Source organism: Pygocentrus nattereri, chromosome 11 (assembly GCF_015220715.1).
Source record: "Pygocentrus nattereri isolate fPygNat1 chromosome 11, fPygNat1.pri, whole genome shotgun sequence".
NCBI classification, from domain to species: domain Eukaryota; kingdom Metazoa; phylum Chordata; class Actinopteri; order Characiformes; family Serrasalmidae; genus Pygocentrus; species Pygocentrus nattereri.
In genome coordinates, this window is record NC_051221.1 from 3,512,691 (window position 1) to 3,537,211 (window position 24,521).

At 42.7% G+C, this 24,521-nt stretch overlaps 1 protein-coding gene across 1 annotated transcript in view; it reads right to left on the reverse strand.

The window, feature by feature from the left end:
• LOC108412619 (oxysterol-binding protein-related protein 10) overlaps positions 1-24,521 on the reverse strand; it is a 76,589-nt gene that overhangs the window by 12,811 nt on the left and 39,257 nt on the right. The window contains exons 5-7 of the mRNA XM_017684713.2: positions 20,941-21,123; positions 14,215-14,422; positions 6,312-6,442 (exon numbers count right to left, since the gene is read on the reverse strand). Coding sequence (XP_017540202.2) covers positions 6,312-6,442; positions 14,215-14,422; positions 20,941-21,123 — 522 coding nt within the window. The remainder of the gene's footprint in view (positions 1-6,311; positions 6,443-14,214; positions 14,423-20,940; positions 21,124-24,521) is intronic.

Genomic DNA, 24,521 nt, shown 5'->3' on the forward strand with positions numbered 1-24,521 from the left:
TTGTATAATATAGAAGCAAAGAGATGATTATTGAGTTCACTGCACTCTTAACGTCCACTGACAAATCTCCCTCTCTCTCTCTCTTTCAAGTCAAGAGGCTTTTATTGTCATTCCATCGATGTACAAGTACACAGTGGAGTGAAATTATGTTCCTCCAGGAACATCACGGAGCGACAAGGAGCAAACAGTACAAAAAGAGTTCAATAATAATAATTAGTGTATCAGCATTTAAACACCATTAAACTGTCCAACAGAAGATTTAAAGACAGAAAGAGACAAAAAGACAAAAGAGAAAAGTTAGCCAATCTAAAGTCATTGAGGACGGTCACACTTCACGTGGATGAAGTTAAAGGTCAAAAGGTCAGCTGTCAGCAGCTCACTAAGGAGGACCCACTTCTGAACGAGCGCTGCTAAGAAAATTACTGGTACCATTCAGTGGCAATAGTTCAGTAGAGAATTCTAATGTACTCAGATTTCTCACTTTATCCCAAATGTAGGTGATCAGCCAAGACATGTTTACTACTTTAGCTTTAGCACCAGAGTCAAAGTAGCTAAGACAGTGTATATCCCACCAATCAGCATCATGCTCATCTCACAAACCAGACGTCTGACTACCCTCAGAAAATCTGATGGGTTTCATCACTCAGTGTGGCCAAGAAAAAGGTCTGCAAATCCGACTGACCTGCAAAAGAACCAACCATAATCGGGTCATTTTCAGGGGACTTGTAAGGACATGCAACTCAAAACAGAGCTACATCAAAAACAGTGTTAATAGCCTTGGCTGCTGGAACACTAGGAGCAAGCTAGCATTTGACCCCTGGTTTGACTAGGACTTTTTGAATGGGCTCATGGTGGCTATCTGTGAAGACTATAGCCTCTTCCTACAGGCCCCTTATTGGCCATTCCACCTGTGGAATAGAAGCCAACTCTCGTATTTTTACTTAAAGTGACCCTGTTACCAAAACTTGTAAAAAATCCTTGTTCAGATACAAAGATCACTTCCAGTTTTGTGAATCCAACATTGATACTGAAATGAGAAGAAATAACGGTGCATGAGGAACCGCTAAATGAGCTTCAGAAGGGTAAAAGGAGAAAACAGAGATCAAGAGAAAAGCCTGGTGGTTTTGTTTTCTTTATTATCCCTGTTCAATATCATGAGACCTTCATAGAGACCTCCCTATGGCCTTTAATTCAGGCCATTAGCTCTGCTTCCCCACTCAGGCTCACATTATATCCCAAAACACTGCTCCTATTACATACATATCTCTCTCCTTCACTCTCCAGATATTCACCAATGGTCAGTCTCTGACCACAGAGTGTCTGACCACAGAGATGCTGCTGTCTGGTTGTACCGACACCACACACACAATCAATGGTGAATGGTGTACAAGGGGCTGATCAACTGTACAGCTCATTACGTACATAGTGGGGCCATAAAGCAGGTGTTTCTAATGAAGTGACCAGTGACCGTGTAATAGTCGAGTCAGAGACAAGACCGAAATTTTGTGGTAGTCGAGTCAAAGATAAGACTGAGACTATGCAGTAGTTGAGTAAGAGACAAGGCTGAGACTTGGTAGTAGTCGAATCAGAGAAAAGATCCAGACTTTGTAGCAGTCAAGTCGGACCCAAGATCCAGACTTTGTAATAGTCAAGTCGGACCCAAGATCCAGACTTTGTAGCAGCCGAGTCAGAGTCAAGACCTAGACTTTGTAGTAGTTGAATCAGAGAAAAGATCCAGACTTTGTAGCAGCCGAGTCAGAGTCAAGATCCAGACTTTGTAGTAGTCAAGTCGGAGTCAAAATCCAGACTTTGTAGTAGTTGAGTCAGAGTCAAGACCTAGAGTTTGTAGTAGTTAAGTAGGAGTCAAGATCCAGACTTTGTAGCAGTCGAATTGGAGTCAAGATTGAGATTTGTAGAAGTCAAGTCGGAGTCAAGATCCAGACTTTGTAGCAGTCGAGTAGGAATCAAGATTCAGACTCTGTAGTGGTCAAGTCTGAGTCAAAATCCAGACTTTGTAGTAGTTGAGTCAGAGTCAAGACCTAGACTTTGTAGCAGTCAAGTCGGAGTCAAGATCCAGACTTTGTAATAGTCAAGTCGGAGTCAAGATCCAGACTTTGTAATAGTCAAGTCGGAGTCAAGATCCAGACTTTGTAATAGTCAAGTCGGAGTCAAGATCCAGACTTTGTAATAGTCAAGTCGGAGTCAAGATCCAGACTTTGTAATAGTCAAGTCGGAGTCAAGATCCAGACTTTGTAATAGTCAAGTCGGAGTCAAGATCCAGACTTTGTAGTAGTCGAGTCAGAGAAAAGACAGAGACTTTGTAGTAGTTAAGTCGGAGTCAAAATTAAGACTTTGTAGTAGTCAAGTCAGAGACAAGGCAGAGACTTTGTAGTAGAGTCAAAGAAAACAAGAGACTTTGTATTAGCTGACTCAAAGACAAGACCAAGACTTTGTAGTAGAGTTGGAGTCAAGATTTAGACATTATAGCAGTCAAGTCAGAGTCAAGATCCAGACGTTGTAGCAGCCGAGTTTATAGCAGCATTATATTAGTGACACTAACACTGATGCAGACAATTTATGGCTCAACACTAAGTCATTAGATACTAGTGGTCTTTCTTTTCCCCCTGAGCTCTAAATGAGCAGTAACAGACTACAAATTCATCTCTTCAGGTCAGAGAACAGAGTTATATCTACTGTAAACTGACTTTAGGTGAATATAGGACTATGTACTCTCAATACAGACACATAAACAAACCCTTGTGCTACACTCCCAGTTCAGCCCTGCGTTGCAGTAACAAACACGCCCACCAGGTGGCACCCAAGTCATATGCTGCAGTTCAACAGTCTGTCCTTATTAAGCAAGCACACAGCCTAATCAGATCTAAATCTCATTTAGTCCCTCAGAAACACTGCAGGACCACGTCCTCCACTTGACCTTGAAGAACAGAGGGAACCTTCTAAACTAGTCATTGCAATAACACTTTAAAATGCTAACATACTAATAACGCATGGAAGCCCGTGATGGAATGGGTTAGGATGCACCTTCCTAAAAGCTTTCCTAAAAGAACCTGTTCTTTCCCTGGCATACATTAAATCAACACTTTATGAACTTTACCAGCAACTTCAAGCTACCAAGTTATCAAGAATTCACTATGAACCCTAAACTTTAGTGCGTTCAGGCGACTTAAATCCCTTTGAGTTCCCCAGGCTTTGTATTTCATTTCTGTAAAGGTCTCTGTGTGGACACCGGTGGACTGGGCTGTACTGTATATGATAACACTGTTCACCTGGTCGCTAAGCATGACCTTATTCTCATTACAAGGCCTCAACAGCTCAGCTCAGAACGGTCCAGATGAAAGCCCAGCAGCGATACTCATATGGCATTAATGACGGGTTTCTGACAGATTTATGAGCTCTAACTCCACTGGGCCGTAATGAGGGTGACGGGGTCTCCAGCTGTAGACCGGACGCTGATATGAAGGAAAAGGCCACAGCAGGGCAGTGACTCACCCTGTAAAATGCCACACGCACTCAGCACAGCCACACAGGAAATCCATACATGGCCCAGAATAAACGCCACATAGTGTAAAGTGTTTAGTGCTGTGTTATTATATTAGTATTGTGTGTGTGTCTGGACTGTGACTGTGTTTAGAACATTCTTCTGTCTATTCTTGTTTTGGCATCAGCCCAGTATCTTACAGGCTGGCTAGGTGCCTGGTACCTACACACAAACGAATTAACTTTACTTCTCCTGACATACAACTGGTCCCAAGGTTAAGTTAGGGTTTAGATTCTTCAGGTGATTGGACGTTCGAGTGACTAGCTGGTTGGATGTTTGAGTGGTTGGATGGATGGATGTTTGAGTGGTTGGATGGATGGATGTTTCAATGGATGGATGTTTGAGTGGTTGGATGGATGGATGTTTGAGAGGTTGGATGGATGGATGTTTGAGAGGTTGGATGGATGGATGTTTGAATGGATGGATGTTGGAGTGTTTGGATGCATGGATGGATGTTTGAGTGGTTGGATGGATGGATGTTTGAGTGGTTGGATGGATGGATGGATGTTTGAGTGGTTGGATGGATGGATGGGTGTTTGAGTGGTTGGATGGATGGATGTTTGAGTGGTTGGATGGATGGATGGGTGTTTGAGTGGTTGGATGGATGGATGTTTGAGTGGTTGGATGGATGGATATTTGAGTGGTTGGATGGATGGGTGTTTGAGTGGTTGGATGGATGGATGTTTGAGTGGTTGGATGGATGGATGTTTGAGTGGATGGATGTGCACTTTCACACCCTTTGACTTGGAGTTGAGAGAACGTGTGTGAAAGTAAAAGTGTCTCAGGCAGGACAGAAATATCTGAAAATACCTCCTGACACATTTTCTACGCACTTCTGAGTCATCACACACACACACACACACACACACACACACACACACACACACACACACACACACACACACACACACACAGAAAAATGTGTCTAGACAGTCAGAGATCTGACCAGGTTCTGAGGAGACACCTCTGGGACAACTGTAAAAACTCTGACCCACTTATACACTCTCTCTCTCTCTCTCTCTGTCTCTCTCTCTCTCTCTCTGTCTCTCTCACTCTCTCTCTCTCTGTCTCTCTCTCTCTCTCTCTGTCTCTCTCACTCTCTCTCTCTCTGTCTCTCTCTCTCTCCCTCTATCTATCTCTCTCTCTCTCTCTCTCTCTCTCTCTCTGTCTCTCTGTCTCTCTGTCTCTCTGTCTCTCTCTCTCTCTGTCTCTCTCTCTCTCTCTCTCTCTGTCTCTCTCTCTCTCTCTCTCTGTCTCTCTCTCTGTCTCTCTCTCTCTCTCTCTCTCTGTCTCTCTCTCTGTCTCTCTCTCTGTCTCTCTCTCTCTCTGTCTCTCTCTCTGTCTCTCTCTCTCTGTCTCTCTCTCTGTCTCTCTCTCTGTCTCTCTCTCTGTCTCTCTCTCTCTCTCTCTATACCAGGAACCAACAACAACTTCATCCTTAAAGGGATCTTCTCAAAGCTAATTGAAAGAAAACAAAAAAGCAACATGAATTCCACCAAAGCAAGCGCAAATCACAGCTCTCCACTAAACACAATCCCACTCAGCAGCAGTTTCCTTCAAACACGCCTTTTATCCACATTTCCCACCTAGATTAAAAATAACAACAGCTATAACTGCGAAAGCGCCACCGTAAGGGAGCAGTCTCCATTCGCGATGAATGTCTGCCCTACCTCCCACTCTGAGTGGTGTAAATCACAGATCAGAGGGGGTCTGGCTGGAGATAACTGTGTTTGAGAGAAAACAGTATTAGACTGTAACGTAATAAAAACAAAGCAGACGCGCAGAACAAGCAGCATGAGCACTGCACCTGTCTTTGATAACACTTTATTTGAAGGCTATCTCCGCAGGGACTTTGTCACGCAAGCATAAACATTAAATACTGCATTAAAAAAAAAACGATAGACACGTATTTATATCACTGCTGTCGGAACAAAACCTCGTATCTCCAAAAGTACAACTTTACAGGAGAAGGAGAAAAACCTACTTTAACTTCAATGTAAGTCGGGGGAACCAGAATTTTTTCAGAATTTTTTTTTGGTCCGTTCATCATGAAATTTACACACAGTGTAAAGAGTAACAGGCGTTTTCAAATGACGTCAAAACAAGAACATCACAAATGGAGACTTGTCCCGTTAGCAGCGATGTATATATTTTTTATATTTACATACTCATCTATTGGTTTTCTTAATTCAATATTCCATATCTAATGAAGTAACTGCCACTGTGTTGACGTAAAGGCCCTTAAACTAAAGCGACAAACATTTCTCACACGATACGGTTATGCAATGTTATTCCAAACTTATGGAAGTTTAGTTAAAAAGACCATAAATCAATCCTGTGCATTTCTACTCAAGCCAGATTCCAGCCTGAAACGTCTCCTTCATAGGAATTCTTCACCAACCTAACCTTATATCTATACTAGTTGCCAGTACTTTTACTTCATGAAGTTATATCGAACTCTGACTTAAGTAGTATTTTACCATGAATGTTTCAGCTTTATGGATTAGTAAAAAAGGAGCAATGAAACCTAAAGGAGAAACTGACAGCTGATATAATTCACATATCCAGAGGTTTATTCACTTTGGTCACTTGGGTTTGTTCAAATCTGGATCCTAGGTACAGCTGTCACCACGGCAACATTCACACGTCTGCATGCAGCTGCCGATCGCGCCAGTATCAGGTTTTTCAACGTCAACATGTAAACGCAGCAAAACAGAGCCAAGCAGCAGTGAAGCAGGAGCATCTGCAGTACCTCAGCATTGTGGGCAGGGACTTTCTTCCTGAGCGACGGCGAGGGTTCTGTTGAATGCAAAGGTGCCACACCTCCGTTCCTCACACACTCCGCCGACGGGGACTTTGGAACCGTCCACACGTGAGCACCATCTACAGAGACAATAAGAGAACGTCAAGAACGACTGGGGTTTCTGCCGTGAAGAGCAGAGGAGCTGATCCTGAATCAGGCTGGAGCTCCTCTCTCAGAACCAGCAGTGAGGAACCATCACAGCCCAGAGCTGAACTCAGGTCTGATGGGTTAGCTTATCGTAGCTTTGAGCAAAAGCAACAGTTTGGTGAGAAATCCACACAATTTTCCCCCAAATGCAATCAGTCAAAACATTTTTAGTGTTTCGTTTTGCACCAGAGCTACAAGACTTATGTAGCTACCACATATTAGCATTTGAACTACCGTCGTGTTAAAACGGACTTTGTTAAAACCGGAGCCTGAAATTTGCCAGAATTCTGTCCACCAAAAATGTCTGGGCTGATCTGGGATCAGAGGAAAATTGCACAACTTTGGTTTCTCGTTAAATTTTACTGACTATTAAAAACTGCTAGTGAAAGCTGGATCCCAGAGAGAAAGTTCCTCACTGCAGTTTCAGATGTTTTGAGCAGCTGGGATCGTGCCACGATTTCTGTAATGCATTAGCCACATTAGCATTTCTTAGCTGCACTGTGCTTTTGAAGGTATTCACCTTAAAGTGACAGTGCTGACTAGCATTGTCATCTTCTGCTCACTGTTAGCCATGTTAGCACTGCATAGCTGAAGAAGGATTTCCAGTGGTAGTACATGGATAACATGGAGAAGCCGCTAGGTTACATCCAAGTCTACAGTGAGCTGGAGGAAGACTCTAGAACAGTGGCCACCAACCTTGCTCGTGGAGACCTACCTTCTTGCAGGATTTAGAGCCAACCTGATTCATCTAATTATTGTCTTCAGAATTTGACAACCTGAATAAGGTGTTAGATGTAGGTTGTTGGGAAGACCTGCTGGACGGTAGATCTCCAGGAAGAGGGCTGGTGACCAGAGCTCTAGAAAAAGACAGATGATTTTTGGATTGGGGCAGTTGGGAAGCAGACAAAGACTTTACAAGCCATGAGGAACAAGGGATCATCATCATCATCATCATCATCATCATCGCTGTCACCATGAGACAACACTGCCCCAAGCACTGACTCAGAAACAGCTCCACTTGAAATGCTTGTTTTCAGATCTAGCGAGCGGAAAAGCTGATTCCAGAGCAGTGACTGGGTGTCCTTCTCAAGCTTTGGGAATATCAATGCTGGATCGACTTGACATCTTACTCGCATGGAAATATGGTTGCTCATCTCAGATCAATCCGAAAACAAACATGTAAATGTGTATCTATATACACCTGTAAAGATCAGGGATCAATCAGGGACCAGCAATTCATGTTACAGACTCCTATTGCTGTCTAGCTAGTTAGCAATTAACCAGTTACCTTCAGGTTCAGCTTGAAATTGCCCCAACTTGTGCAGTGTCTTGGGAAAAATACCTGTAAATCACCTCAATAGAACACCTTTTCTATCTAGAACTGGATATGCTAACAGTGAGCATTTCTGTTTGAAGAGAAAAAAAGTCAATTGGTTCAGGAATTCCCAATTTTAAAAAAATTACAGATTCCATGGGATTTTGCTTACAATACTGATATCCTGTTTCTGGTATAAGGACAAAAATGTGTGCAATCACAGTTTTGCTAGCTGAGGTTTGTGTTCACCTGCTCCTCCAGTGCACCTTCTCTAGAGTGTCCCATTCTGTTGGTTAATGCTTTTCTGTGCAGATTATACAAGCTGTGTAAATGTCTCTATCTCTATCTCTAATCTCAATCTCTAATCTCTAATCTCAATCTCTAATTGTTCTGGGCAACCACAGACACAACATTTCTCCTCAGACATCCCATTCAAATCATTGCAAATGTTCAGTATAAATCATCAAGATGTCAGGCAATTATAAACATTCAACTAATCATGCAACATGCACAAGACACACTGGCACAATTTAGTGGTGATGTGTGACCCACAGACTTCATGAAACATGCAGAGAAGAAATGCTGTTACCTGGTTTAGCTTCCCCTTTTACTCAGTGGCCTGGTTGTAAAGTCCCACCCCAATGCCTTTGCGCTTTTCACGAGCCCAGTCCAAAACCAGTCCCGTTATTTTACAGAAATCCCCAATAAATTGTCTCTCAATTTACATGGTGTATTACGAAGGTAGATTCATTTGCAAGCAACCTTAGTAAGTAAGTTTGCTCATCTAGAAATTCACTGTGTCACTCTCCAAAGTCATACCCAGCAAGTCATTGAGTAGAGATAAACTTGTCACATGACGATTGTTTAAAATTACATTGGCTAAGATGGCAGAACATCTGTCCATAACATTTGAACTAAGAATCGGTCAATTAACTGTCCAGTTAAACCTTTGATTTGATTGTGGGTATGGAGCCTACACTGATCAGGAAAGCAACTGAGAAAGGAAATGTTCCATCATCACATAAAACTAATCATATCTAAGCAACATAGCAGACTCTGTGACCTTACCATTGAGTCTTTTTACAGAGCATGTCTATTTGATCTTTGTCTGAAACCCTTCTCTGCCTCAGCCCAAAGGATAAAATGGGGAGGATAAAAGAACAGAAAAGCACCAGGCCAAAGCTGATTAGAGAGAACAACTGGAGTGAGACAAGCCACAGAGTTTCCCCAGCAAGGAGACTCGCATCTCTTTTCAGTTTCAATGTTGAGTTTGAGTTGAGTTTTGTATGGCTCATTTAAGAGCTGAAAAGCTGTGCAAAAGTTCAGTCTCAATGCCGGGGAATCTGGAACGCCGTAAGGCTTGCATCTGTGGAGTGAACGGCAACTCTATTCTCCAGAGAGGTGCAACCAACTGTTGGTTCCATCGCAGGGCATTCGTGAGTTCAGTCCCTGGAGAGGTCACAGCTATCAGAGGCCAGGAGTCCAAGTGAGCATAATTGGCCTTACTCTCTCTTGATGCTCACCCAGAGGTGCACAACTCTGGTCCTGGAGGGCTGGTGTCCAGTACAGTTTGCTGATTTCCCTGCTTAAACACACATTTAGTGGGTGTATTGTTGCACCCTGGACCAGGTCCAGACTTGTGCAACCTTGTTCTGGCCAATGTGGGGGTCTGTTACATAATTTTGCAACAGCGGCAGTTTAAAAATGTGGTTGAACTTCATGTGTCTCGGAGGAAGGATATGCTAGCCTTGACTCTCTCAGCTTGGTAGCATCATGAGGAGGTGGCCTAGCTAGCAGGAACAATCTGTCAGACTGACCATCCATGTAGATCTGCTACTGGCTGACACTGGCCTCTAGAAGCTTGTGAGGCCATAGCTGGCCATGCCAGGAGGATCATGGGAAACACATGTCCTCTGGAAAAGGGACTTCTTGATGTTTGTAGTATTGTTGATCACTGGTTTGAGGTGTGCGTATGTTTGTGTTATTCTGTGTTGGGGGATATGGGTTGTTAGTGTGTGTTGTGTTTGGGGAGGTGGGCAGTCATCACTGATAGCGTGAAGGCTGTGGTTAGTGGTGTCCTCCTCAATGAGTTCAGTGCTTTGTATGACCCTTTCTGCCCTGGTATTTATGAACAAACACATCTTGTGGTGGAATCATGGCCTCCTCATGTCTTAATGTAAGCTGATGCTACAATAGGAACATTATGGAGCACTTTTTAAATGAAACAGTAGAAGCCATACCGCCCCCTACGCTTCCTGTAGTGTATTACAGTCTGTCAGAGCGACTGTGTGGATCATATGAACATTATAGAGCTTTTTAAATGAAACAGTAAAAGCCGTATCGCCCCCTACGCTTCCTGTAGTGTATTACAGTCTGTCAGAGCGACTGTGTGGATCATATGAACATTATAGAGCTTTTTAAATGAAACAGTAGAAGCCATATCGCCCCCTACGTTTCCTGTAGTGTATTACAGTCTGTCAGAGCGACTGTGTGGATCATATGAACATTATAGAGCTTTTTAAATGAAACAGTAGAAGCCGTATCGCCCCCTACGCTTCCTGTAGTGTATTACAGTCTGTCAGAGCGACTGTGTGGATCATATGAACATTATAGAGCTTTTTAAATGAAACAGTAGAAGCCGTATCGCCCCCTACGCTTCCTGTAGTGTATTACAGTCTGTCAGAGCGACTGTGTGGATCATATGAACATTATAGAGCTTTTTAAATGAAACAGTAGAAGCCGTATCGCCCCCTACGCTTCCTGTAGTGTATTGCAGTCTGTCAGAGCGACTGTGTGGATCATATGAACATTATAGAGCTTTTTAAATGAAACAGTAGAAGCCGTATCGCCCCCTACGCTTCCTGTAGTGTATTAAAGTCTGTCAGAGCGACTGTGTGGATCATATGAACATTATAGAGCTTTTTAAATGAAACAGTAGAAGCCGTATCGCCCCCTACGCTTCCTGTAGTGTATTACAGTCTGTCAGAGTGACTGTGCGGATCACATGAACATTATAGAGCTTTTTAAATGAAACAGTAGAAGCCGTATCACCCCCTACGCTTCCTGTAGTGTATTACAGTCTGTCAGAGTGACTGTGTGGATCATATGAACATTATAGAGCTTTTTAAATGAAACAGTAGAAGCCGTATCGCCCCCTACGCTTCCTGTAGTGTATTACAGTCTGTCAGAGTGACTGTGTGGATCATATGAACATTATAGAGCTTTTTAAATGAAACAGTAGAAGCCGTATCGCCCCCTACGCTTCCTGTAGTGTATTACAGTCTGTCAGAGTGACTGTGTGGATCATATGAACATTATAGAGCTTTTTAAATGAAACAGTAGAAGCCGTATCGCCCCCTACGCTTCCTGTAGTGTATTACAGTCTGTCAGAGTGACTATGTGGATCATATGAACATTATAGAGCTTTTTAAATTAAACAGTAGAAGCCATATCGCCCCCTACGCTTCCTGTAGTGTATTACAGTCTGTCAGAGTGACTGTGTGGATCATATGAACATTATAGAGCTTTTTAAATGAAACAGTAGAAGCCATATCGCCCCCTACGCTTCCTGTAGTGTATTACAGTCTGTCAGAGTGACTGTGTGGATCATATGAACATTATAGAGCTTTTTAAATGAAACAGTAGAAGCCATATCGCCCCCTACGCTTCCTGTAGTGTATTACAGTCTGTCAGAGTGACTGCTACAGAGCACTTGTGTTTTCTATAATCAATTGTATTGACAAATACAATTCTGTTAATCAATCATTGCAGCACCAACTTTAAAATAAAAATCCCTCCCCTATTACCTGGTACAGTGCACTGGGTGGTCAAGTGACCCCCTTGTAAAGTATATTTTCATTGCAGAATGTGGAACTGAGGTGATTTTCAGAGAAGCTAGAAATAGAGGTTTACCTTGATTTGTCTGCTTTAACTAATCTTAAACTGAACCATCTGCGCACACACAAACATTTTCTAAACCATTTATCCTCTTGGGTTGGCAGGGGGAGCTGGAGCCAATCCCAGTGTTCACTGGACAGAAGGCAGGATACACCCTGGTCAGGTCACGAGTCCATCACAAGGCAGAAGGACAGATATACAGACCCAGACTAACACCTAGGGGCAACTTAACCTGTCCAACTGGCCTGACTTCATGTCTTTAGACAAGAGCTTCTGAAAGTACGGTTTACAAAATCTTAAGTGCAAAGTAATTCAAAGGATAACGTATAATAGCAAAAATATTAAATATGATTCACCAAGCAGTGAGGTTAGGAATTCAAAAACATAAAAAATATTAGTACAGCCAAAAAGGATTAGCATGCCAAACATTCTGTAAGTGTACACTTTCTCAAACATGATTAAACTATTAATTATTCCGTAAACTAAACTAATTATGACCAAACTAGTTTTATACTACAGCTTTGCTAATGAACAGGTAAAATGAAAGGCAATGAACATGCAAGCCTTAATCTTCAGAATTTACATGTTACTGACTGAGGATCCAGCAAATTCACAATATTTAAACACCTGCTAGAAATATCGCTGCAGCTATCTTGAAGAAAATGCCTTGTGAATGTTGTTCATTAGCTGCATTCATCATTATTTATGATGTTCATGCAATCTAACACTAAACATTCTGTCTCTACTTTCACGTCTTTTGAGATTTCAGTAAAATTAGGAATTTAAGAGATGCTAAAGTTGGTGGAAAATCATATAAAAGTTATATAAAAATTTGCTTTCTGGTCCAGACTATATAGATTTGTTTAATTCAACCTTACCTGAAAATGCCAGTGTACCTGTATTAACAACATAGGAAATGTACAGTGTCGTTGGTGTAAGGCACTGCTTTTATTTAGCATTAAAAGCCATTTGGCTCCTAATTGTGGAGAATCTCAAGCCTGCTAAACATGAGTGAGTGAGTGAGTGAGTGAGTGAGTGAGTGAGTGAGTGAGTGAGTGAGTGAGTGAGTGAGTGAGTGAGTGAGTGAGTGAGTGAGTGAGTGAGTGAGTGAGTGAGTGAGTGAGTGAGTGAGTGAGTGAGTGAGTGAGTGAGTGAGTGAGTGAGTGAGTGAGCCAGGGCCACAAGGTGCTTCATGTTGGTCCTTTAAAAAAGCCAAACCCACATAGAGAAGCTGCTAAGGCCATGTAAGGGTTGCTCTGAAATGTTTTATTGGATCAATCTTGTGATGTTGATGACAAGAATGAGCAGGCACGACCGTGTGGTTCTTTGGCATGTGGCTACTCCAGCATAGACACACAGCTCACATGCACTGGAAGGCTGTGAGATATTTAGCCCTTTCTGTCAAATAGCACAGAGTGTTAAGTAAAAATGGTACATTGTGGCTGAAAAAAACAAAAACAATAATACAGAAAAAACATACAAATGGATTTAGTACAAACAACAATGACGACAGCTAGACAACAAAAAACAAATGTAGGGGTGTAAAGATGCATCGACGTACTGTGATGCATCGATCTGAAGGTGACAATTCAATTGCATCTATTTTGGAATGTTAATTTACCAAATCACATGCGATTCAATAAAGTATGCACTAGTTCACTGGACGAAAACAGGTTCCTAGGCTACAAAATTCTGAACACCCCTGGTGAGAGTTCAACATTTAGCTGAATACAAGAATGAAATGGGACATAAGTCACATCTCGCCCCGCCCCCAACATGTTAAGTGCAGCAAATAAACAGTAATTGTGTAATAAAGTGTGCAGCAGTGTGTCTCTGTAAAGGCTGCATTAACTTATTTTCAATTAGAACAGCAACAAAACATTGAATTTGACCAGGGGCGACCAAACTTTTGCATAGAACTGCATTTCTAAATGTGAACAAAAATTGTTGCATTGTTCTCATTGATGCGTTTGCCAATACTAACAATACCCAACCTTGGCACAGTATACTTTGACATATTTGTGCATTTAGTATATTTATAATTTAAATCATACTGACTTGTGGCGTTATTTGATATTTGTAAATGAATGCAATATTTCCTAAATAACTGTAAAAAAACAAGACACAAACTTAAGGTGCTGTTTACGGTCACATTTGAGTATTTAGCGTATATCTAAAAATATTCATCCTGGATCGTACCAAAATAAGTGAATGGAACTGAATCGTGGTGAAATCAGATTCCAAGATTTCACTGAATCGTTTCCGGAAGAATCGGAACCAAATCGACACAAGGACACCCCTATAAACATGCAACACACATCAAAAACAAACCCCTTCAGCAACATTTGTTGCACACATTGAGCTGCATAGGGCCGGTGATGTACGGGCAGGGGCCACAGTCTACCTCACTTGGGCCCTTCTCAGCCTCGCAATCAGGGCTGACCGGGGACCACTGGGGGCCCGGAGTCTTTATGGCGCCCGTGTTGGACTCACCGGAGGCCGGGGCTTGGTTGTGGGCATGGCTGTGGGTGTGGCTGTGCTGCAGAATGCTCAGGCACTCCCCCAGGCAGCTGAGTGTGGCAGCTGACGTGGCTTTGAGCAGCAGAAGGTCCTGATCCAGGCACGACACTGAACCTCTACGGGGTAAACCATCTATAGATTGGACCAGAGTCTTCTGCCTGGCCTCGGCCTGGGACATCACCTATGGTTAGAGAGAGAACAATTTTATGGAACTTTCTTCTTCAGAAGACTGACACTGATATGATATGACACTGGCATTGAATTATATGTATTCAAGTAAGATGTACAGACATCCTGCCAATGCTATCCCAGAGAGAAGGCTACAACCTAAGGCCATAACACAAGATTGCAGTGTATTCTGAAAAATGAGGGTACCTTAACTCCTATAACAATTGGAGACTCGGATCGGACTCGCATCTCAGAGACACAATACTCGACTCCTCTGAAAGCCCTCTGAAACTCGAGACTTGACTCAGACTCACACCTGGCACTGGACTCAGACTTGCATCCCAAGGACACAGGACTTCGCTTTGACTCTTAACTTAGAGACTCAAGACTCAACTTGGACTTTCCCCTTAGAGACTGAAGACTTGACTCCACTTGGACCATCATGTTAGAGACTCAAAACAATACTTGGACTCGCACCTCAGAGACTCAATACTTGACTAGGACGGTCACCCCAGCTCAACATTTGAACCAGACTCCCCCCTCAGATACTTGAAACCCCACTAGGACTCACATCTTAGATACTCATGACTCAACTTGTACTCTCACCTCAAAGACTTAACATTTCAATCAGACTCTCACCTTGGAGACTTGATTTGGAATCTCACCTCAGAGACATGACATCTGAATCAGACTCACCTCAAAGACTCAAGCTTTAATTCTTACTTCAGAGATCTGAGACTTGACTCAGACTTGCACCTTAGAGACTCAAGCTCCACTTGGATACACACATAAAAAACATGAGACTCGACTCGGACCTCAGAAACTTGACATTTAAATCAGACTCTCGCCTCAGAGACTTGGGACTACACTTAGATTGTTACCTCAGAAAGTCAAGACACCACTCAAACTTGTCAGAGACTCAAGACTCAACATTACTCAGACTCATACCTCAGAAACTTGAGACTCCACGTGGATTGACACCTTAGAAACCCGAAACTAAACTTGGACTCTTCTACACTTCAGACATTTAACATTTGCACTGGACATCACAGAGACAGTTGACTCGACTCAGAGATTCAATCGGAATGATATCGGAATTTCAACTTGAAACTTGAAGGAAGAAAACCTTAGAAGCTAAACAAGCACTGGCTGATCCACTACTTTTCGGGCAAAGGGGGAAACTGGGTAATCTGATTTTTAGCAGAACTAATGCAATTCCAGTCTGAACTGCATTTATTTCAATTTTATCTGTACAGCATTTTCTATAGTACACATTACCACACATCTACTTTACAGAGCACACAGCGTACTCATTCACATTTATAATCCAGAGAAGACGTTTCAGCTAATCCTCCTCAGCACACAATGACAGTAAATAGAAAGCTAAATTAATCATTACAGTCTGCTCTGAAAGCATGCAGACCATCTGCTCTCTGAATGCAGTCGTAGTCGTGACTTAAAAGACCTAAACTGAACTTTTAATTGGCTCTGAAACTTCGACAGCACATTCAGGTCCTCTACAGTTCACACACTGTCCTTTCATCTGCGTCTGTAAGCCCCCCAACACATAATCTGCTGCATGAGTCATCATTGTAAGGGTGACCGTGGTATGTGTGCTGGGTTTGGTCTCAGTAATATCTTAAAAGAGGACCGGTCACACTGTCCAACTGTCATGAGCAATTTTCCAGTCCAGAATAAATACAGAACACTTTGCCTTATGATTCTAGGAATATTTACCCGTTTTACTCAAAAACCTATGAAGCTTGATTCCTATGTCTCCCAGAGCTCCTCTGCACTCTTCAGTTGCTGGGGTGTGGCTGTATTGGCACAGCACAGATACAGCCACGCCCCTCGTTTATTGTGGGTCATTGCAACTTCAGTAAGTTTTATGAAGGACTGTGCACATCTGATCTAGCATCAGACTGGAACTTAGGCTGATGTGGGCTGTCGATAAGACCTAACGAACACCTCTATAGCTTCTTGAAAGTGGATAAGCTTGATAATGTCACAAAATGTTTGTCCCATTTCAGCCAAGACACCCAAAACATACTGAGATTTGTTTTGTATTATATTATACTGTTGGTCCTCCCTGTGCCACCAAAACAGTTACAACCCAGTGAGGCCCAGGCTCTGAAGGTGCCCTGTGGTACTTGGCACCAAGACATGAGCAGCAGATCCTTTTTTTTTTTTTTTTATATTGCACTCTATTTAGTATTAACTTTGAAGAGGTTGAGTTGGTGGATGGGAAGTGTTTAGACCCTATACTTCATGTCACCATGGTGATTCTTGAGAGTTCAGTACTATCTCTACTGGAAATATGATCAAAAACATTATGGTTTTTCTTCACTTTATTCCATGTAATGGCTCTGATGGTAAAAAACAGGTTTTTCAAACCAATAGTAAACTGGAGACATGAATGTCCCCCTTTTAATGAATTAGACTCTTAAATTGAAGTGTTTAAATGCAGCTAAAGCAAAAGCTAAACTTGCACGGCGCAAGCCTTTAAAATTGAAGCTTGCGCAAAGCAACATATTTTAGAAAACACTTTCAGAAAACCCAGAACAGCTGAACATGTTCAGGCACTCTGATGCTGAACAAGCTCTGACAGGGGAGGAAGCAAAAATAGCACTGAAGGCCAGAGGTTCTCTGGTTTGAGAGTTTGTCTCTATGGTTGTGAAATGGTTATGATATATTGATGTACTGGGTGACTGATGTACATATTAGCATAGCAGATTATTTAAAAAATGATCTATCAATTATCAGACAGGTGTTCAGATTTGGCAGATATTTTAACCAATACTTCAAACCAATATTTCAAGTCATATTCGTCACAATCTGGAAGAGTAGAATGTGTAGAGTAGATGCTGGTGGGCTACAGTGCTAACATGTCTGTACTTTATTCATTTTGCTATATTTGCAACCCTCGATAAAACCAGTTAATGTGAGAATTCCCAAGTTATACATTTCATAAATGCATCTACACTCACTGGCCACTTTATTAGGTTCAGTTGCTTGTTAACACAAATAGCTAATCAGCCAATCACACGGCTGCAGCTCACTGCATTTAGGCCTGTAGAGGTGGTCAAGATAACTTGCTGAAGTGCAGACCGAGCATCAGAACGGGGAAGAAAGGGGATTTAAGGGGCTTTGAACGTGGCGTGGTTGTTGGTGCCAGACGGGCTGGTCTGAGTATTTCAGAAACTGCTGATCTGCTGGGATTTTCACGCTCAACCATCTCTAGGGTTTACAGAGAACGGTCCGAAAAAGAGGAAATATCCAGTGAGCGGTCAGTTGTGTGGACGAGAATGCCTTGTTGATGTGAGAGGTCAGAGGAGAATGGGCAGACTGGTTCCAGATGATAGAAAGACAGCAGGAACTCAAATATCCAACCAGAATCTCTGAGGAACGTTTCCAACACCTTGTTGAAAGTGTGGCACGAAGAATTAAGACAGTTCTGAAGGCAAAAGGGGGTCCAGCCTTTTACTAGCACCTAATAAAGTGGCCGGTGAGTGTATATCGGCATCATAAGATATGTACATATCGACCCACATTTCCCACATCAGTGCTTTCCAAACCTCACCAAAAGCTCAAATGTAACACTGACACAACGTCCCTAAGCACTATGTATCTACATCAACTCCAAAAAGTCATCTCTTCAGACTCCATACAGACTTCACTAGTTCTCTCATAAACCATGTCACCCACTAAGTAGACAGCAGGTGCAATCTAATGTATCTCATGTCCGTTTCTCGCCCTGGGCGCTGAACTGGAACAGGCCAGATAATCTGGCATGGTACCCAACGCAGAGGCGATCACTCCCCAGAGCCGAAATCCAGCCTAAATGCTGTAGCTAGATTTTGAATTCTGACCCGGCGTATGAATGAACTGCAAAACACTCAACTTTAAAGAGGCACTTCAGAAGAACATGCTTACCACCACGTTTCTCGTCGTTATGCCAACACAGGGGTCACAATCCTAAATGTCGAGAAGAGCCATTTTGTCTTTTCAACAAAAAAAATAAACAAATAAATAAAACCACTTTGAGAACCAAAATCTTTTATGTCTATTTTATTGAAGTACCGTTTTACCATCTTGGCTGTAAACATGCCTCAGCACTAATGTCCCGGCATAGACTAAAAAATATAATGGCAAATCCAGATTTCCTTGGCTCTGCTTTAAGCTTTAGCTCAGCTCAGCAAAAGTAGTTTCTTGTAAAGCATCTCTTAACGTTTGACTTTTTCCGAGGCTGAAGTCGCTTTTCATTTGCCAGCTTTTCGTTCGAATTTTCCCATTCCACTGTAAGTGATGCCTGAGGCTCCAGAATGTAACTGCAGCACCATTTCAGGTGGAACGGGACAATTTGAACAAGCGAATGAGAAGCTTTAAGTCCATTTGTCTCCAAATTATCAGCATTTTATATCTTTCTCTTTGCCTTTCTATTGGCTGCTAGCTAGGCGAGATTGTTGTCTGTATTGCTATGGTGACCAGCAGTCTGTGCACCAATCTTTAGTGTGAAAAGGCGAATTAGCAACATTTAAGACCATTTATGAATTACCTCCAGTGTTTAGAACCATCTGTTATTAAACTTGTGTTAGAAGGCTCAGCAAAGCTCTGTAAAGCAAAGAAGGGTCATTTTATTTTTACCTACGAATCTAATTCTGCTGTGGAGCCGCAACAGGGCAGTAAAAGAGCTGCATGTGGCTCTGAAGCCGACACCTTTACTGAAAGGTTTATCCAAAGCTACAAAAACCAAACTGATTGGAAACAAACAGCCGTTCATCAAGCTAAAGAATAGTAACAAGCAGTTACATCTTCAGTCATTCCTGAATTTTGGTGGAAACTAAGTTTGTTGCACAATCGGTTCTCTAGACCAATTTTCTAAGGCACTTCTCCCTCAGGGTCACTGGGGGTGCCTATCCCAGTGGTCATCGGGCCGAAGGCAGGATACACCCTGGTACATCACAGGGCAGACAGACAGACACTCACACACTCACACCTACGGGCAATGCAGCATGTCCAATTGGCCTAACTACATGTCTTTGGATTGTGGGAGGAAACCGGAGAACCCGGAGGAAACCCACGCAGACACCACACAGAGAGGACCCCGGTCGCCCGGCCGGGGAATCGAACCCAGGCCCTCCTCGCTGTGAGGCGACAGCGCTACCCACCACGCCACCTTCCTCTTCACTGCAGTGTTAGTGGATTTATTAGTGGACTAATCTGTGCAACATCCAATACACACACACCACCACACACCACACACTCACAGAAAACCAGAGCCGACATGCTTTTTCTGAGTTTTGCGGAGGTTTTTTCTTCTAAGCCTCAGCAGATTTAGGAAACAGTTTGCAGTCGGGAAGGCTGACAGAACCTTAGCAGCAGAGATCCACACCAGAGACCTCTCTGGGAAAACTCCGCCAGAGGCTTCGTAAAGTGACAGGAAACTGCAGAGCAGCGTCTAAATCTGATCTGCACATAAAAGCCCAACTGGCACCCTGAGCACATCCACACAGACTGGGATGAGCTGCTTAAGGTGTTTTTAGCCCGACTCACTCAAAAAGCAGCAAAACACAGTTTACATAAAGTCCACACAGGCGTCTTCATGAGAGCAAGTCTGAGTTCATGAGTGGGTGAGTTGCTGGCGAGCGCGAGTTCTTTAACGGCTCTGTAAAGCCGGCTTTAGAGGGTGAAACTTTGAAGTAACTTTAGAAACTGAATTCTACTTTCCTTAACACCATGAAAAGCCGCCTGCAATGACATGAACGCTCATCCAATCGGAATGCAGAGAAGGGACCATGTGGACAAAAACCATTACGACGACCAACCAAATCACACTTCTTAATGAATAATGCTGCTTACTGGCTGAGAATTACTCAGCATCACTAGCAAGATGCCAAGTTGGCTGACGTTAACATGACGCCTGTCTGAATGGCCGTTTGTGCCAGTGTTTATTTGTTGTCTTCGTCTGATACGGGTTAAGATCAGTCACCCTTATTTAAACGCACAGCACACGGCTAAACTGAACCACCTGTCTCAGCCAAGTGTCACAGAAACGACCAGCTGAGCTGTGTTAGTCCAGCTGTGGGTTGTGGGTATTTGCGTGTGTGTCAGGGTTACTATAGTTCAGTAAAACTGATGATTAAAATGAAACCTAGCAGTGAAAGAATGTGCTTGTTAACTGGAATAAAAACGAAATCATTTTAAAGACATAAAACCCAAACTAAAAACTACGACGTCCACAGCAAAACTGACTAAAATGAGACTTCTGTGTTTGGCCGTCTTTACGGAAAGTTGAGCTGAGCTGAACACCGTCAACTGCTGCGTTCATTTTATTCTACTCTGACCAAACACCTGCTAGAACAGCACTAGAACCACGACTGAAACTGAAACTGAGTAAAAAACCAAACTAACACTAAAACTATTCAGAAACTAAAAACTACACTAACACACCCTGAAAACTAACCGAGACTAAACCGAAGTCAGAACAAATAACTAAAACCTATAACAACCCCAGTGAGTGTGAGTACTTGCCTCTTTGACCTCCAGCAGTGTGTGTGGGTAGGGGGTCCGGCTCCGTCGCGCAGCTGCAGGTGATTTGTGGTGTGTGTGAGTGATGGTGATGATGTTACCGGGAGCTGCAGGATGATGTCTCTGAACTCCAGGAGAGGAAGAGGAGGAGGAGGAGGGGAGGAGAGAAAAACTACACACACGACCCTGAGAGAGAGAGAGAGAGAGAGAGAGAGAGAGAGAGAGAGAGAGAGAGAGAGAGAGAGAGAGAGAGAGAGAGATATATGAGTACATGTCAGTACAGCCTGTGGAGAGCATCCTGAGCAGCTGCATCATCGCCTGGTTTGGGAATTGCACCGCCTCCAACCGCATGACCCTACAGCGTATAGTGAGGACAGCTGAGAAGATCATCGGGGTCTCTCTCCCCTCCATCATGGACATCACACCACACGCTGTATCCGGAAAGCCACTAGCATTGTGGACGACCCCATCCATCCCTCACACGGACTTTACTCCCTGCTGCCGTCTGGCAGAAGGTACCGGAGCATCCGTGCCACCACTGCCAGACTCTACAGCTTTGATCCTCAAGTGATCAGGTTTAAGCCCACTGAGCCCCCCTCACACACACACTCTATACACACACCACTCTTTTGATGCTCTACCTGCACTATCTGGCACGTTGCTGCTACACTGTGTTTTCACTGTTTACTCTGGTTCTTCTGCCTCAGTATCTGCTGTGTTTGTCTGTCGTCTGACTGTGTGACTCTCAGATCACAGCAGGTTAATATCTCTGCACCTTATTCCACGACCTCATGTCCAGAGTGAGTGCTGTGTCGGTGCTGCACTGTCCCGTCTGTTTACTGTGTCTAATGTCTGATTAATTTATCATATTTATTGTTTCTAGCTTAATTTTCTGTTTGTATACCATGTCTTCACGTTCACACCTTGTACTTTTGTTCCTTGTTGCTCCGTGATGTTCCTGGATGAATGGAATTTCACTCCACTGTGTACTTGTACAGAGATGGAATGATAGTAAACGCCTCTTGAATTGATAAGTCAATTAGGAAGAAAAGAAAAGCTAGAGGAGAGGAGAAGAGAGAACAGGGCAGAATAGAAGAGAAGAAGAGAGACAAAGAGAGAACAACAGAAGGAGAGGAAAAACAGAAAAAGAAATGCAAAATGGAAAAGAAAAAAAGGAAAAGACAGAAAGAAGAGAAACGAAGAGAAACAAAAGAATAGAACAAGAAAAGGACAAGAGGAAAAATAAAAATGTAAAAAGAGAAAAGAAAAAGAACGAAAAGAAAGGAGGAAGAAGAAGACAAGTGGAAAGAAGCGAAGTGAGAAAGGGAACAAAAGAAGAAGTAAAGAAAAGTCAGGTCAGGCTGGGTGGGTGAAACGAGTCTGATAGCTGCAATCAGAGCTGATGGTTCTGTAAAATAGAGTGTATAGTAGAGAGAGACAGAGACAGAGAGAGAGACAGAGAGAGAGAGCGAGAGAGAGAGAGAGAGAGAAATAGAGAGAGAGAAATAGAGAGAGAGAAAAAAGACAGAAAGAGAAAGAGAGAGAGAGAGAGAGAGAGAGAGAGAGAGAAAAAAAGAGAAATAGAGGAAAGAGAAGAAGCGAGAAAGGCTAGAAGAAGTGAGAAGAGAAGAAGTGAGAAGAGAAGAAGCGAGAAGAGAAGAAGCGAGGAGAACCAAGAAGAGAAGAAGCAAGAAGAGAAGTGGCTAGAAGAGAAGAAGTGATAAGAGAAGAGAATGGAAGAGAAGAGTAGAGAAGAAGTGAGAAGAGAATGGAAGAGAAGAGTAGAGAAGAAGTGAGAAGAGAATGGAAGAGAAGAGTAGAGAAGAAGTGAGAAGAGAAGAGAAGAGAAGAGAAGAGAAGAGAAGAGAAGAGAAGAGAAGAGAAGAGAAGAGAAGAAGTGAGAAGAGAAGAGAAGAGAAGAGAAGTCTTTTACAGGTCACAATATCTGTATGCAATCTATAACAGCCAAAAAAATGTTCATTTGCTCCAGCAGTCGCCTAGCAGGGGTGCTGGCATCATCATGCAGGTGAGATTTTCTTGTTTTTTGGGGGTTTTTTTGTTTTGTTTTTTTAAAATAAACATATGGCCTAAAGATTTCACTCTAATAGCCATTCTACCACCGTTGTACAGGAGCAAAAGAAACAGAAAAACATAGGATTGTATTAAGTCTTGAATTTAATAAAAAATTTATTAAAGACTTTTTTAAAGACCCCTGGATAACCTGCCAGAACTAGCATCCAACTCCTAAGGAGGCATCCTCCAATCCCCTGCTCCTCTCCTTTCTTCTGCTTATTCAGCAGGATCTCCATCCATGACCAGGGACACACAGCTTGGTCTGTTTGGGTTGGAAGGGTCCTGCAGAGAGCGTAGGCGCTAGGCAACAGAAACAACAGACTGCAGAGACACCAGGGAACAGGACCGCAACCTGACAGCGTGATCATCAGGCAACAGAACCAGCATCCGGGATGCAGTGCAACAGTTTCTGAACAACAACAACACACAATCAGACTCAAATGTTCAAATCATTAACAAGTAATCTTTTTGACTGAGAGGAACCAAGAGTCAAAAAGGAGAAGACCCTTTGAACACAAGGAAGAACCACTGAGAGGAACTATGACTCAAGGAGAAACTTTCTAATAGCATGTGGAAAAAGCACAGAGAGGAACCAATTGTCTAAAGGAGAAACTTCCCAAGAGCATTAGGAGGAACCTCAAAAGGAGGAAAAAACCAAGACTCAAAAAGAGAATCTCTCTCCGAACATGAGGAAGAACCACTGAGAGAAAACAGGACTCAAAAATTTTAAACTCCATAAGGACTTGAGGAAGAATCAGTGAGATGGACTAAGACTCTAAAAGAAAACTCCCTAAGAGCATGAGGAGGAACCAAGACTCTCAAGTAGAAACTCCCTAATAATATCTTGAAAAACCACTGAGAGGGACCAAGACTCAAAATGTTAAAACTCCATGAGAACATGAGGAATAACCACCAGGAGGAACCATGACTTTAAAGGAGAAACTCCTTAAGAGCATGAAGAGGAAACACTGAGAGGAGCCAAGACTTAAAGCAGTGCAGTGCAACATTCAGCTTACATATGATATGGACATATGATAACGTTAACGCTGAGTATTAAGAGTGAAGCTTAAAGACAGAAGGTAATTATAAAAGGACTAAAGCTCACAGCCAAGTAGAGAACAGTCCAGTCCTTCCAGACATCCTCTAAAAGCCCAGCTGATGACCCTGCCTGCCTCAGACAGTGGCTTAATAAGCCTGATTCTATCACTCAGTGTTTACACTGCAGGCCTTGAAGGAGCTCCAGTAAACAACAAACATGAAATTAGTATTGACTCTAATATGTTTATTAACCCAGAGCAATAGAGTTTGATTAAATGTCTGCAGCAAGAACATTCAGCAAATACTCAAGAAATCAGATAAAGTGACCTGGATTTTAGCTCAGTGATCTGCTTTTTTACTGCAAGTAAAGCATGAATCACACTTCTTTCGGTTTTCTAAAGATGTGCATTTGTTCAAGTGGAACTTGATACAGAGCTAACCAGGGAACAGTAGACGATTAACTGTTTTTGGTT